The sequence below is a fragment of the Grampus griseus genome (genome assembly GCF_964374135.1).
Source record: "Grampus griseus genome assembly, chromosome: 11".
NCBI classification, from domain to species: Eukaryota; Metazoa; Chordata; class Mammalia; order Artiodactyla; family Delphinidae; genus Grampus; species Grampus griseus.
In genome coordinates this window covers 34,828,241-34,844,118 of record NC_139005.1, presented here as the reverse complement: position 1 = coordinate 34,844,118, position 15,878 = coordinate 34,828,241, and the positions used below count along the sequence as shown (strand labels likewise).

The window sequence follows — 15,878 nt, the reverse complement described above, 5'->3', positions numbered from 1 at the left end:
TTAACAGTTAGCCCAGCAAATGACAGAGAAGATGATTATGATCAATATGATGACAGAGAGCATAGTAAAGGTTTACAGGCTGATGTCAGATGCCTGAGTTAAAATTCCAGCTCTGCAATTTAATAGCTGCATAATCTTGGGCAAGTTACTTCACTTCAATTTCCTCATTTATAAAATGTGAATAATAATGTCATCAGATTCATAGGATTGTTATGAGAGATAAGTTAATATAGGGGAAGCATTTTTAATAGTCCTTAAATTATTTAATAAAAACAGTGCAACATATAATTTTTTAAAATTATAAGTTTATAAATTAATGTACATAACATTATTATTATTAATTATTCTTGGGATACTGTGGGAACACAGAGGAGAGGCACCTACTTCTGCATGGGGAATCAGAAAAGACTGTGGAGTGGATACCAGCATTGAATTTTAAAAAACTGTTATGAGTTTGCCGGGTGAACAGCAGAGGGAAGAGCATTCAAAGCGGAATAGAAAGATGGACGACCATATGCCCAGATACACAGATGTCATGTTCAAGAAATTCCAGGAAGTGCAGTTGTTTGGGAGAAAGGTATATATTTCAGACTGGTTGGCTAAAGATGAGAACTACAAGAATCTATCCATATGCCTATGGATGATATTTGAAACTCCATAAGTAGATAAGATACAAAGGTCTAGAAAGAAGAGTATCCAGGATAGAATCAATATTATTCTACTTAAACTAGGAAAATATCGGGTAATTCAGATCAAACCTTTCCCTGAGGAAAACTAGGGGAAAAATTCTGCTCAAAGGCATCAGTGTGCTACTAAGGTAGTGATGAAATATAGAACCAAGATATGGGAGAAAACATAAATCCAAAGCGATGAACCCAGTATGTAGGGCTACTACTTCCTTGGGACCATTTGCCAGTTCTGGGAGAAGCTATGAACAGATGTGTACACGTATTTTTTTAGTACCTGTGTTCAGTTCTTTTGGATACACACCCAGGAGTGGAATTGCTGTGTCATTGGTAATTCTATGTTTAACTTTGTGAAGAGCTACCAATCTATTTTCCACAATGGCTGCACCATTTATATTCCCATCAGCAATGTACAAAGTTCCCAATTTCCCCACATCCTCACCAATATTTGTAATAGCTATAGGGGTATCTCATTGTGGTTTTGATTTGTATTTCCCTAATGACTAATGCTGCTGAGCACCTTTTCATGTGCTTATTGGCCATTTGTATATCTTCCTTGGAGAAATTTCTATTCAAATCCTTTGCCTATTTTGAAATTATTTTTATTATTGCCTGTAAGAGTGTTTTGTATATTCTGGATAGTAGATTCTAATCACATATTATTTTCACATATGCCATTCTATTGATTGTCTTTTCACTTTCTTGGGTGACGTCCTTTGATACACAAAAGTTTAGAATTTTGGTGAAGTCCAATTTATCCTTTTTTTTCTTTCTGTTTTTTCTGTACTCTTGGTGTCAGATTTAAGAAACAGTTGCCTAATCCAGGGTCACAAATATTTACACCTGTTTTCTTTTAAGAGTTTTGTAATTTTAGCTCTTACCTTTAGGTATTTCACCCATTTTGAGTTAATTTTTGTATATGATGTGAGGTAAGGGTCCTACTCATTCTTTTCCAGGTAGATATCCAATTGTCCCAGCACCATCTATTGAAAAAACCATTCTTTCCTCCATGGAATGGTCTTGGCAAACGATTGACCATATATGTAAGAGTTTAGTTCTGGACTTTCAATTCTATGTCATTGATCTATATGTCTGTCCTTATGCCAGCATCACACTGTTTTGATTACTGTATTTTCATAACTGGGAAATGTGAGTCCTCAACTTTGTACTTCTTTTTTAAATAATATTTTGGCTATTCTTGGCTATTCTATATGATACTAATGGGGGGGAGGGGGTGTTTGTTTTATTTTGTTTTAGATGGCCTTTATCAGATTGAGGAAGTTAAGTTACCTTCTATTCTTAATTGGTGAGTGTTGGATTTTGTCAAATGCTTTCTCTATTGATGTAATCATGTGGGTTTTGTCTTTTATTCTATTTAAATGGTGTTTTATAGTCACTGATTTTTGTATGCTGAACCAACTTTGCATTTCTGGGATACATTCTACTTGGTTTTGGTATGTAATCCTATTTATATGTTGCTGGATTCAGCTTGCTAGAATTCTGGGGGGAAATTTTTGTGTCTACTTTGGGCACTGCTTTTGCTGCATGAGTTTTGTTGTGTGTTTTTCATTCCTCTCAAAGTATTTTATAATTTGCCTCATGATTCCTTCTTTACTCATTGGCTATTTAAGAGTGTTTTGTTTAATTTACACATATTGGTGAATTCCCCAAATTTCCTTCTGTTATTAATTTCTAATTTCATTCTCCTGTGGTTGGAATACATGCTTTGTACGATTTAAATATTTTGAAATTCATTGAGATTTGTCCTATTTTCTGGAACCTGTAAATGCTCTGGATGTGCAGGCTCAGCGGCCATGGCTCATGGGCCCAGCCACTCCATGGCATGTGGAATCTTCCCGGACCGGGGCATGAACCCGTGTCCCCTGCATCGGCAGGCGGACTCTCAACCACTGCGCCACCAGGGAAGCCCGTTTTGGAAGATTTTTAATCGCAGTTTCAATTGCATTACTTGTGATTAGTCTGTTCATATTTTCTATTTCTTCCTGGTTCAGTCTTGGAAGGTTGCACCTTTCTTAAAATTTTTCCATTTCTTCCAGGTTGTCCATTTTATTGGCATAGAGTTGCTTGTAGTAGTCTCTTATGATTTTTTGTATTTCTGTGGTGTCAGTTGTAACTTCTCCTTTTTAATTTCTAATTTTACTGATTTGAGTCCTCTCCCTCTTTTTCTTGATGAGTCTGGCTAAAGGTTTACCTATTTTGTTTATCTTTTCAAAGAACCAGCTTTTAGTTTCATTAATTTTTGCTACTGTTTTCTTCACTTCTATTTCATTTATTTCTGCTCTGATTTTTGTGATTTCTTTACTTCTACTAGCTTTGGGTTTTGTTTGTTCTTTCTCCAGTCGCTTTAGGTGTAAGGTTAGGTTGTTTGAGATTTTTCTTTTTTCTTGAGGTAGGATTAATTTGCTGTCAAGTTTCTTAGGACTGCTTTTGGTGCATCCCATAGGTTTTGGGTCATGTGTTCTCATTGTCATTTGTTTCTATGTGTTTTTGATTTCCTCTTTGATTTCTTGAGTGATCTCTTTGTTATTTAGTAGCATATTGTTTAGTCTCCATATGTTTGTGTTTTTTATTGTTTGCTTTTTTTTTTTTTTTTTTGCGGTACGCAGGCCTCTCACTGTTGTGGCCTCTCCTGTTGTGGAGCACAGGCTCTGGACGTGCAGGCTCAGTGGCCATGGCTCATGGGCCCAGCCGCTCCGTGGCATGTGGGATCTTCCCAGACCGGGGCATGAACCTGTGTCCCTTCCATCAGCAGGCAGACTCTCAACCACTGCACCACCAGGGAAGCCCACTGTTTGTGTTTTTTACACTATTTTTCCTGTAATTGCTTTCTAATTTCATACGGTTGTGGTCAGAAAATATGCTTGATACAATTTAAATTTTCTTAAGTTTACCGAGGCTTGATTTGTGACCCAAGATGTGATCTATCCTGGAGAATGTTCCATGAGCACTTGAGAAGAAAGTGTATTCTGTTGTTTTTGCATGGAATGTCCTACAAATATCAATTAAGTGCATCTTGTTTAATGTCATTTAAAGCTTCTGTTTTCTTACATATTTTCAGTTTGGATGATCTGTCCATTGGTGAAAATGGGGTGTTAAAGTCCCCTACTATGATTGTGTTACGGTCGATTTCCCCTTTTATGGCTGTTAGCATTTGCCTTATGTATTGAGGTGCTCCTATGTTGGGTGCATAAATATTTACAATTGTTATATCTTCTGTTTGGATTGATCCCTTGATCATTACATAGTGTCCTTCCTTATCTCTTGTAACAGTCTTTATTTTAAAGTCTATTTTGTCTGATATAAGTATTGCTACTCCAGCTTACTTTTCATTTCCATTTGCATGGAATATATTCTTCCATCCCCTCACTTTCAGTCTATATGTGTCTCTAGGTCTGAAGTGGGTCTCTTGGAGATAGCATATATATGAGTCTTGTTTTTCTTTCTATTCAATCAGTCCGTGTCTGTTGGTTGGAACATCTATGCCATTTGCATTTAAGGTAATTATCGATATGTATGTTCCTATTACCATTTTCTTTATTGTTTTGGGTTTGTTTTTGTAGGTCTTTTTTTTTTCTCTTGTGTTTCCTACCTAGAGAAGTTCCTTTAGCATTTGTTGTAAGGCTGATTTGGTGGTGCTGAATTCTCTTAGCTTTTGCTTGCTTGTAAAGCTTTTGATTTCTCTGTCAGATCTGAATGAGATCCTTGCTGGGTGGAGTAATCTTGGTTATAGGTTTTTCCCTTTCATTCCTTTAATTATATCCTGCCACTCCCTTCTGGCCTGCAGAGTTTCTGCTGAAAGATCAGCTGATAACTTTATGGGGATTCCCTTGTATGTTATTTTTTCCTTTTTCCTTGCTGCTTTCAATGTTTTTCTTTGAATTTAATTTTTGTTAGTTTAATTAATATGTGCTTTGGTGTGTTTCTCCTTGCATTTATCCTGTATGGGACTCTCTGTGCTTCCTGAGCTTGGATGGCTATTTCCTTTCCCATGTTATGGGGTTTTTGACTGTAATCTCATCAGATATTTTCTCAGACCCTTTCTCTTTGTCTTCTTCTTCTGGGACACATAATTCAAATGTTGGTTCATTTAATGTTGTCTCAGAGGCCTCTGAGACTGTCCTCATTTCTTTTCATTCTTTTTTTTTTTTTTTTGCTGTACGCGGGCCTCTCACTGTTGTGGCCTCTCCCGTTGTGGAGCACAGGCTCCGGACGTGCAGGCTCAGTGGCCATGGCTCACGGGCCCAGCCGCTCCGTGGCATTTGGGATCCTCCCAGACTGGGGCACGAACCCGTGTCCCCTACATCGGCAGGCGGACTCTCAACCACTGTGCCACCAGGGAAGCCCTGTTTTCATTCTTTTTTAATTATTCTGCTCCTTGGCAGTCATTTCCACCATTCTGTCTTCCAGCTCACTTATTAATTCTTCTGTCTCAGTTATTTTGCTATTGATTCCTTCTAGTGTATTTTTCATTTCATTCATTGTGTTGTCCATCACTGTTTGTTTTTTAGTTCTTCTAGGTCCTTGTTAATCATTTCTCATATTTTCTCGATCCATGCCACAGGCCATTAAATTCTGCCTTGAGGAAACAGTGAAAAGAGCCTGTACATTATTGTCCTCAGAACTTTAGTCAAGTCCTGCTCAGCTGCAAGCTGAGGGCAACCCCCCTGCTGTTCATTCCTAGAGTTAAGTGAGTCACACAAGTTCAAGGGTCCACAATGCATCACACACCATCAGGCATGAAACCGTGTGGAATCTTGCTTTGGAATCTTGGATTGACTGACTGTATTGTGGCTCTCAAAAGAGTTAAGGTACAGTCTTATCCTGAGAGAGAAGCCATGCCTAATTTTGGAAAGTCTGATATCAATTCCATTTGATGGAATGGAAACATCTACCAAATTATACTGTGAAATTTTCAAAATCAATGAAACAGGTTACTCATTTAAAAATTTTTAATATGGTTTGGTCACAGACCATAACCACAGCTACATCCATGGCATTTTACATATATGCTTTTATTTCAAGTAATAGTTAACTCATGGGCCGCCCCACGCCACCAGGGAAACCCCATTATATTTTATTAAAAAAATTTTTTTTAATAATTTTATTTTATTTGGCCATGCCACGGGGCATGAGGGATCTTAGTTCCCCAACCAGGGATCGAACCCATGTCCCCTGCATTGGGAGCATGGAGTTTTAACCACTGGACCACCACGGAAGTCCCTCATTATATTTTAAAATAACATTATTATTTTCAGGGTTATAAGCCATACTGTGCCTCAAATTATGTGAGTTCCTGTTGAGATTAATGTGACCAAGTCATTTTATTTATTTTGCTTTTCAACTAGCAAATGTTTTTTGCTTAAATGCTTAGTTTATAAAGGTGATTTGAAAACAATACTATCTCTGTTTCCCAAGAAAGCATTTAGGAAGGTCTAAACAGTACAATATAGAGGATGATCATCTTCTACTATAGCTCACTCTACATACTCTTGTTTTGAGTGTGTTAATGAAAGAACTAATGATACCAAGATTATTGAATGAATGAATAATTGCAGATACTTGGTATTGTGGACAGAACCTGTGAACATGATGGGGTATCCCTGTTGGAGAATCATCATGAGAATATCTGTATTCATTTTCTATTGCTGCATAAAAAATTACCACAAACTTGGTGGCTTATAGCAACTTATTTATTATCTCACAATTCTGCATGTCCAGGCACAGAAGTCCATGTTTGCTACTGAGGTTCTCACAAGGCCGAAATTTAGGTGTCAGCGGGGGCTATGGTATCATCTGAAGTTTGGAGCACTCTTTTAAGCTAATTTAGGTTGTTGGAAGAATTCAGTTTCTTGAGGCTGTACAACGAAGGTTCCAATTTTGTCTTGCTGGCTGATAGCTGGAAGGTAGCTTTCATCTCCTAAAGGCCACCCATAGATCTTAGCCAATGTGGCCTTCCTACAACATGGTAGCTTACCTCAAGGCCTACAGGAGAATCTCTCGGACTTCTTGTAAGCTCTTCTAAGCTCACCTTATTAGGTCCAGCCCCCAAAGCAGCATCTCCTTATTGACAGTCAAAGTCAGCTGATGAGGGACTGTAACTGCATCTGCAAAATGCTTTCAAATTTCCCATATAACATAATCTAACAATGGCCATATCATCATGGGAGTATCATCAGGGCATAACTGGCTTATGGTGAATGATTGCTTAAAATAGCACACTGTGAACATGACCCTATAAACAAATGACTGTAATAGGATTTTATAATCATTTATGTAAACATTAAATTTTATATCACTTTACAAGTTACAAAGTGCCTGTACATATTCTGCATCACTTGATTTTCATGACTACCTGTCAGAGAGGCACAGTAGATAATTAGTCCAACGTTACAGGTGAAAAAACCAAGGTTCAAAGCAGCTAAGAGGTTGCCCAAAGCTTTACAGAAAATTAGTAGTGGAGTCAGGCTTCAGCCCAGGGTCTTTTCACCCTATAGTTCAGTCCTCTTTTTTGTTAATTCTGAGTTTCCATACTGTGTTTGGTAAGGTTCCAAGGAGATCTCAGGGATTACAGTAAGACCTCAGAGTGAAAGTAGGGCTAAGTGTTGCTACAGTGGCTCTACTTTTGTTTGTTCTATATATTGGGGCTTCTACACAAGCTTTAATAACCACTGCACTTCATCATGCTGCCTTGTCAAAGGTAAAGAAGAATGCTTACAAAAAAATCTTAGTTTAAAAAATGATTTAGATAGCTGTATATAAAAACCCAAGAGTCTATTCCAGTAAAGTTTTAAGAAGCTGTGATTTCTTGCAGCAGTTGTTGAACCTTTTATAAAGAAAGAAAGATAGAAAAAACAAAAGAACCACATTAAATAGTTGGTTTGAAATGTACACTTAGGAAAAAATGACAAACCCCACCTCCTTCACTTTTTAAATATATGTAAAAAAAATTACCTTCTTAATGTCTGGTCTTTTATTTTTCTTTTCATGCAGACATTGACTGGCAACAGAGTACATAGTTTCAATGGAAGTGGGATCAATGTCATTCATCTTTGTATCAATATAATCTTCAATTGTCTTTTCTTCATCTTCAATTTCTTCTTTAATATCCAGCTTTAAGACAAATGTTAAAACTTTGAGTGTCAAATAAAAGGGAAACAAATCAGATAAATTTATAAATGCATTTATAAATAAATAATATTATAATTAACCTATATTATCAATTATATTATAAAAGAATACATTTAAATTATTTAATCTACATCATAATAACACTTACTCTTAGTTTACTATCTACCGTTGTAACCTTATTAAGAATTGAAGACATCTAGGAGAAACTCTATTTATTTACTTACTTACTTATGCATACATATATACCTCCCTCCTAGAAACTTTCAGCCATTTGCCTTTTTTTTTTTTTTTGCGGTACGCGGGGCGCTCACTGTTGTGGCCTCTCACGTTGCGGAGCACAGGCTCTGGACGTACAGGCTCAGCGGCCATGGCTCATAGGCCCAGCCGCTCCGCGGCATGTGGGATCTTCCTGGACCGGGGCACGAACCCGTGTCCCCTGCATTGTCAGGCTGACTCTCAACCACTGTGCCACCAGGGAAACCCGCCTATTGGTTTTTGTATTTATGTGACTGAGCTAATTGCTCTCATGTACTCAGCAGTATTTACTGGCGGCCAGCACAAGGAGGTCTGCTTCTTTGCTGTGCTTCTGATGATGCGATTCCAGCCTCTGAATGCAGAGCCCCCCCCTGCACAGGCACACTTCTCTATGTGTACTCACACTGTTGAATCAAAGAGAAAGAGCAAGGAAGAGAAAGGGGGCAGGGCCACGATGAAAAGATAATCAATCGGGAGAGAGGTGGAGGACTAGGATGGTGTAGTGAGTTGAGCGGTAGCCCCCAAAAGATATGTCCAAGTCCTAATCCCCAGAACCTGTGAATGTGACTGTATTTGGAGAAAAGGTCTTTGCAGATGTAATTAAGCTAAGCATTTTGAGATGAGATCATCCTGGATTACCCAGGTGGGCCCTAAATCCAATGACAAGCATCTGTTTAAGAGACAGAAAGAAGAAAAAAAAAGACACAAAGGAGAAGACAATGTGATCACAGAGGCAGAAATTGGAGGGATGTGCATACAAGTCAAGGAATGTCAACAGCCCCTGGAAGCTGGAAGAGGCAAGGGAAGACTCTCCCCTAGAGTCTCCAGAGGGAATGTAGCCCTGACAAAATTTTTATTTCAGACTTCTGGCTTCCAGAACTATGAGAGAATAAATTTGTCATTTAAAACCCTACTTTGCGGTAATTTTTTCCTCCTATATTTTTCACCTACACACTTTCTCTGTATAATCCAATCAACACACAAAGCTTTGGCATGCCTGTACACGAACAGCTCAAAAATTGTAACTCCAGCCCAGGCTTCTTTCCTGACCTCCAAGAACCAATGGGACAGAGGATTTTATTTCTTTGATAAGACAAAATTTCACTATGTGCTACTGTAAAATATTATGAAATATTACAAAAATATTAACTTTTCACAACTATGTTTTATAAATATATTTTAATGTGAAATACTATATAGCATGTAATATTCATTAGTACATATCCAGGAACCCATGGAAAGCTTTGTAATATATAGTTTTATAAGGGACACTTGTAGCAATATTGTAATATAGAGATATTATACTTATGGTATTTCTTAAAAGTATGGCACCAAGCCTTTGAGCAAATATATTATACCTTTTGACTTTCTAATCCTCATTCTAGGGGAATAATCTGGTATACACATGTTGTCTGAATTTGTCACACTGGCTTGTTCCATTAGAACACATAAATTAGAATAAAGTCAGTGTAGTTATTTAACTAATTTTAATAAAAACTTATATATAGTACTAGGTATTTCTGTAAGTCTTTAATTTTATTAGAAGACTCTCCAAGTGCTTAAAATTTAATATATAGGAAAAAAAAGGCATGGCATAATTTTCCTATAGTTTTAGCATTCAGTTAGTCTATTTATGTAATCGTCAATGAATGCCTAATATAACACACAGGTAAAATTTTCTATGATAACTTTATTAAAAAATACTCCATAATAGAAATGGATAAATAATTTTATTAGCAATTCTATTCTGATATAAATTTCAAAGGAAGCAAATGTTGCTTTTCCTCTCTGCTATTAGTAATCACCATGAAAGTAACAAAATAAACATATACTGGAGGAGACCTCATAAATCATATAGCCCTATTGTGATTTTAGACACAAAGAAACTAGAACATAGAATATATGTGTCTTTTCCAAGCTTCACAAATATTTCAAGGCAGAGCTGAGATTAGAAATATTTGATGCTCTTTCCATATGCCACTACGTAATTGCCAACAGAAAGACTGCCAATAGAAAATGACATTTCTAGATACCAAATTTACCCACAGAAATTTAGATTCTAAATGCATACAGAAAAGGACTGGAAAAAATGAAATCTTTCAATTACCAATAACTGAGGTTCACGGTGTTCATCCACAGCTGGAAGTCCAGTTATTATTTCTAGTAAAACCTAAGAAGAAAGTAAAATCCATTAATATGACTCAAGACAACATATAGAAACTAGAAGGAACATAACTCTTGATTATGAAATCTGATGAACAATTTCCACACACTGCATTATGCCTTTTAGGCATGAAAGCGGAAAGAACACGAGCTGTGGTCATTTCTGACCACTCTTTCTTCCCGGACACCTCGGATCCCACCCATACCCACAAGCAGTTCTTTTCTACTGGCAACTTACTAAACAATCAGCACCCCCTCAACATGTGTTCTGGACACTGCTTTTCCTGTCTTGCAGAGGATTTTTCACAAGAATAATTTTCTCTGGTTCTTAGGAGAATATTATTTTCTAAACCTCAGGCATATCCTAGAACCCTGTGCCTTAACTTCACAGTACTATGAAGATAAATATCCGTAAATCAAACACATATGAATAAATAAGATAAAGAATCACCCAATTTCTCCAACCACTCCCATCCACTCCTCATACCATAATAAAAGTTATTAGGAACAGACTGGTAGATCAGAAAATGCCAAAGCATATTTCCTTCAAAAAATATTTCATTTTTAAAACATGACATTAAAGTGCATACTGTATGACACAATTTGTTTTATGCATTAATTCAAGTTTCATATTAATTCATGTGGCAAAAAGTTATTTCTTGCAGTAATTTCAGAAATCAATTTAAAAGTTTTACAAATTCAGAGTAGTTTTTATAACTTTCTCATTTAACTAGAGGTTAAAGTGAACAATTTTAATCTTTATGTAAGAGAGCTAAGCAACACAGGTGTATTCAAAATATTCTATTTCAATTTCACAAGTACAGCCAGAATGATTATTGTTACTAATTATATATATATTATTTTATATGTGTGTGTATGTGTGTGTGTGTGTGTGTGTGTGTGTGTGTACATATATATATATATGAAACTTACCACACCAAAGCTGTAGATGTCAGATTTGGCTGTTATTTCTCCTCGCAAAGCTTCTGGTGCCATATAAGCTGTTGTTCCCACAATTCTGCTTGTCAGGACTGTTTGGGCAAACTTCTCAGAAGCCCGTGCAAGCCCAAAGTCAGATATTTTGGCTGTAAAGTCTTCGTCTAGTAAGATATTTGCACTGAAAAAAAGTTTTTCTTTTCAAGCAAATCAAATAGTTCCTTAGGTAGGTGTATGAATGTTTGTATTTATACAGTATCCCACTTTATAATATTCATCATAAAAGCCTGAAATTTGTGTAAACAAATGAGAATTTCAGATTAAAGCTAAAGAGAAATAAAATTGTCTTCTTTTCCTTATTGTTTCTTGAGGGAAAATCTAAGGAGAATAAAAGTGAAATAAAGCTGTTGATATTAGTGAGAGATATTTTTATTATTTCACAAATAATTTATTACAAGGTAACTTCTCTCAAAGTGTCCTAAAGCACCCTTCTTAATTCCTTTCCTAAAATATCCCAATTCATTTAAAAACAAATTTTCAACTAAAGTTTCTTAATTATTTATTTCATTTCTTGGGGGGTATTATCTGAAATCTTTTGAAGAGGAAAGAATATGGCTAAAAGACCTTCATTCATTCATTTTATGCATGTGCTCCTACACTCATACTTTCATTCAACAAAACTTTATTGAGGACCCCCAATGTTTTATAGTATTTAAGCTCAGGGCTGGGCATGGGGGCTATCTTCGAATCTTATCTGTAACAAAGGTATAGGAATAATTTTTTAAAATCCAGTAAGTATTCATAATGGTGATATTAGGCACAAAATGCTGAGAGAACAACCATGTGTCTGGAAGAACTGCAGAAAATTCCTAGTAGAAGGTGAAAAGAGTGCATAGTCTTGAAGGACTGTTACAAGTTGAGATTAAAAGAAGGAAAGAAAGGCATCTCAGACAAATGGAGCAACATGAACACAGTGATGAAAACAAAAAACATATGATCAATTTGAAGAAACTGGTGTCAGTGGAACATGAGGAGAGCTTGAACTTTATCCTGTGAGCAGCAGGATACCAGCTAATGGGTTCATAGTAGGGAACTGATGTTATCAGACTTGATTTTTAGGACCACAACCTGTCAGTATAGTACTGCATAGATGAGAACTGGTACAGACTGGTTAAAGGATGACCAGGAAAGTTTGTAATAAAGCAAACAAGAGATAGAGTGTAAATAAAGGCTGGGGAGAAAAAGGAGGTGCAAATTTTGAGGCACACTCAATAGAACTTTGTAATTTGTATGATATGCGGAATGAGAAAGTCTTTAGCTTGGGAGACAAGATGAATACTGACTTCATTTGATTAGGAAAGAAATACAGAAGGAAGAACTTGTGTTGGAAGAGGAATGAGTGATTTCTGACATGTTGACTTACGTGGGACATCTTGGTGGGGTGATTTGGTCTGTAAACACTGAAAATATAGGACTGGAGGCTAATGATACCGATTTGAGAGTTGCCCACATAGAGGTAGAAGTTAAAGTCAATATATCACTCAGCAAGAATATGTAGGATGAACCAAAGAGACGATGAGGTAAGAACACACCAACTGGAATACACCAATGTGTAAGGGATGGGAGATGGTGTCTCTTCTCTTACCTGAGGCTAGTCCCTCTACTTGGACTCCCTTCTACATTCTCAGGAACCTTATGCTATAAATTATCTCATTTCTCTCTTCTGTTCTATCACCTCCTTCTTCCCATAGACACAAAAACATGCTTTAGTCTCTGCCATCTTAAAAAAAAAGCTTCCTGAATGACACACTAATTTCCAGTTATCCCTCTTCATGGGCTAAACGTCTTATCAGACTGTCTATACTCACCTCTCAGTTCTCTCGCTCCCATTCTCTGCTCAACTACAACCTGAATTCTGACCCAATTACTACATGGAAGTAGGTCTCCATTAAGTCACTAAGGACCTTCATGGCACTAATCAAATGCCTCACTTAAAAAATTTTTTTTTAAATGCCATATTTTTCAGTCCTTATCCTGACCTCTAAAAAAGCAATTGACACTTTTGACTAGTCCTTCTAGGGAAACTCTCTTTCCTTGTTCTCAGGGATACCACACTCTCCTGGTTTTCAGCTTACTTGCAATACTTTCTTAGATTCCTTTCTAGACTCATTCTCTTCTACTTGGCCATTAAGTCTTGAATTTCCTCAGTACTAAATCTTGGGAACTTTTCCTAATCTAGTTCTCTCTTAAAGTGAAGACAACCATATGATAGCTCTTCAATTAACACCCATATGCAAGTAATACACAAATTGATGTCTTCAGCTCAGACTTCTTTCAGCTCCAACATGTACATCACACTGATTAACATCTCTACTCACTTCTATATCTTAAAGGAACCTCTAACACAACATGCACAAAAGAGAACTCACATTTTCCACCCCAAACCTGGTCCTCTTTCAGTGCTTTCTCTATAAGTGAATCATGTCACAGTCATTCCAGAATTCAGTTCTGGAAGCCATAAATCCTGGTGTCACTCCTGATATGTCACTCTCCCTGATGCCCCTGCAGCCAAGAATCAGCAAGACTTTCCATCTTAAGCTCTCAAATCTGTTCACGTCTCTTCATATGAACTGCTACCACCAAGCCTTCTATGATAGGCTCCAAGCTACCCCTTCTTACAAACTGTTCTCCACACTCAAGTCAAAGTGATCTTCTCAAAACTTAAATGTGGTGCCACATTCTTACTTACAATTTTCAATGGCATCTGATTACACCTGTGATAAAATTAATGTCCTTATTTTGGTCTATTAGGTCCTACAGGGCTTAGCTCTCTGCCTACTTCCATAATTTTATCTTACATCAATCACCCCTTGAATTTCCGCACTTCAGTCATTTATTTCACTTCCTGTAATTCTTCATGCTCCCACGTTCCCTTTCAACACTGGTCTCACATATGTGGTTCCTTCTTCCTAGAATGCTCTTTCCCCATTTTCTGTGGCTGCCCTCAAATTGTGCCTACTTATTTCCTGTTCATTCTTTGGATCTCAGCTTAAATATCATTTCCTCAGGGAACTCTTCTTTATACTAATACTATAGACTATACACTAAAGTTCTGTTATTATTTTGTGATTATTTGATTGCTGTCAGATGCTACAAATGCTACTTTTGCTAACTATACCATCTACAGTACCTATCATGTCGTAAGTGTTCAACTAATATTTGTTAACTAACTAAATACATAACAAGAAAGATAACTGAAATGTACCCGTGGAGGATAAAAGTGATTCAGAAAAGAGCAGTGATCCAGAAAATAAGAAGGAAAATAATCTTGACATAGCAAAAATGGTCAAGAAGAACAGAAAAACATACTATTCTTTTTTAAAAGGTAAATTAGGATGAATGCTGGAAATAGGTCACTGGGTTTGAAATAAGGCAGATTACAGACATCCTTAGTGAGGAGAGCTTTCATGGAGTGCTCCAGGTTAAGACGTGCATGTGAATAGTGAATAGAAAGAGTGAGAGAAAATTATTCTTTAAGACAGTTTTCCTAAAGCTTTGTAAAGGTAGCATTTACCTTTTAATATCTCTATGAATATGATGGTTTTCATGTAAATAACTGAGGCCATTAGCTGCACCCTGAGCAATCTTGCATCTTTTGCACCAAGAGAGTGGTGGAGTATCATCCTTATGAAGTAAGAAACAAACCAATTAAAAAAAAAGAGGAGGATAAAAAAAATCTATGAAAATATACAATAAGATTTTTTCTAAGCAGCTACTGACAATTATATTACATTGCTAAGAATTTACAAATATCACTTTTTAAGTTGTTAAAAAATAATCTCTAAATAAGATCAAATGGGGATTAGTATTTCTTATTTAACAATAAAAATATATAAGAGCATCTTCAAAGTCTAGCCTTGACTGATATTTTTACATTTTAGATTATCACCTGCTAGGCAATTCCAGTTGTTTACATACCAACTGTATAGTTTTCACAGACCAGGAAAAATATTAAGACTAATACAGTTTAAATGATCCTGTCACAAAGTAAATATCAGTATCCCAACACAGAAACATAAAGCCTAACAATGTGATGAACAAACATCTTACCAAGCAAGACAGTCTGTCTAGCAATGAACCATTGGGCATGTAAACATACACTAAGCAGAGGTCATCTCCATCACTTGAGAAACCAAGTAGTTCTACTAAGTTTTCATGTTGACACCTGTGACAAATAATTTTCCACTCAAAATTATTATGATACATACATATATTTAGCTGTAGGTTATAAGTTATTCAATTTAGAGCTTTAAAAAAAAGCAAGAAATAATTATATGCTATATATCACTGTAATATGATACATATGGTTCTAACATCTTTATATATGTTTATTATAACTGCTTATAATTTTCTGCAAACAGTTCTCCTTTCAGTCAATATTAATCAACATTAGAAGCAAAACTGCTTTTGATTTTATAGCAAAAGCTCAATAATTCAGATCATTGGTACTTGTAATAGTTTGGTTAAGAACTAGGCTGATATTTACCTTTGTTTTGTATAATTTTCAATGATAGCACAAACAAGATTTCAAGAAGTGTGTTGAAACTTGTATGACAATCCTTTCAAGAATTCTTTAACACATCCAAAGCACTGATTTATAGACATCTGATTTTTAATTACATCTAATTC

At 36.2% G+C, this 15,878-nt stretch overlaps 1 protein-coding gene across 1 annotated transcript in view; it reads right to left on the bottom strand.

Moving 5' to 3' along the window:
• Positions 1-5,829: 5,829 nt before the first annotated feature.
• Positions 5,830-15,878, bottom strand: part of IRAK4 (interleukin 1 receptor associated kinase 4) — a 30,567-nt gene continuing 20,518 nt past the window's right edge. Inside the window, exons 7-12 of the mRNA XM_082666713.1 lie at positions 15,300-15,414; positions 14,764-14,873; positions 11,187-11,370; positions 10,198-10,260; positions 7,659-7,817; positions 5,830-7,530 (exon numbers count right to left, since the gene is read on the bottom strand). Of these exons, the coding sequence (XP_082522839.1) occupies positions 7,495-7,530; positions 7,659-7,817; positions 10,198-10,260; positions 11,187-11,370; positions 14,764-14,873; positions 15,300-15,414 (667 nt within the window). The 3' untranslated portion in view covers positions 5,830-7,494. The remainder of the gene's footprint in view (positions 7,531-7,658; positions 7,818-10,197; positions 10,261-11,186; positions 11,371-14,763; positions 14,874-15,299; positions 15,415-15,878) is intronic.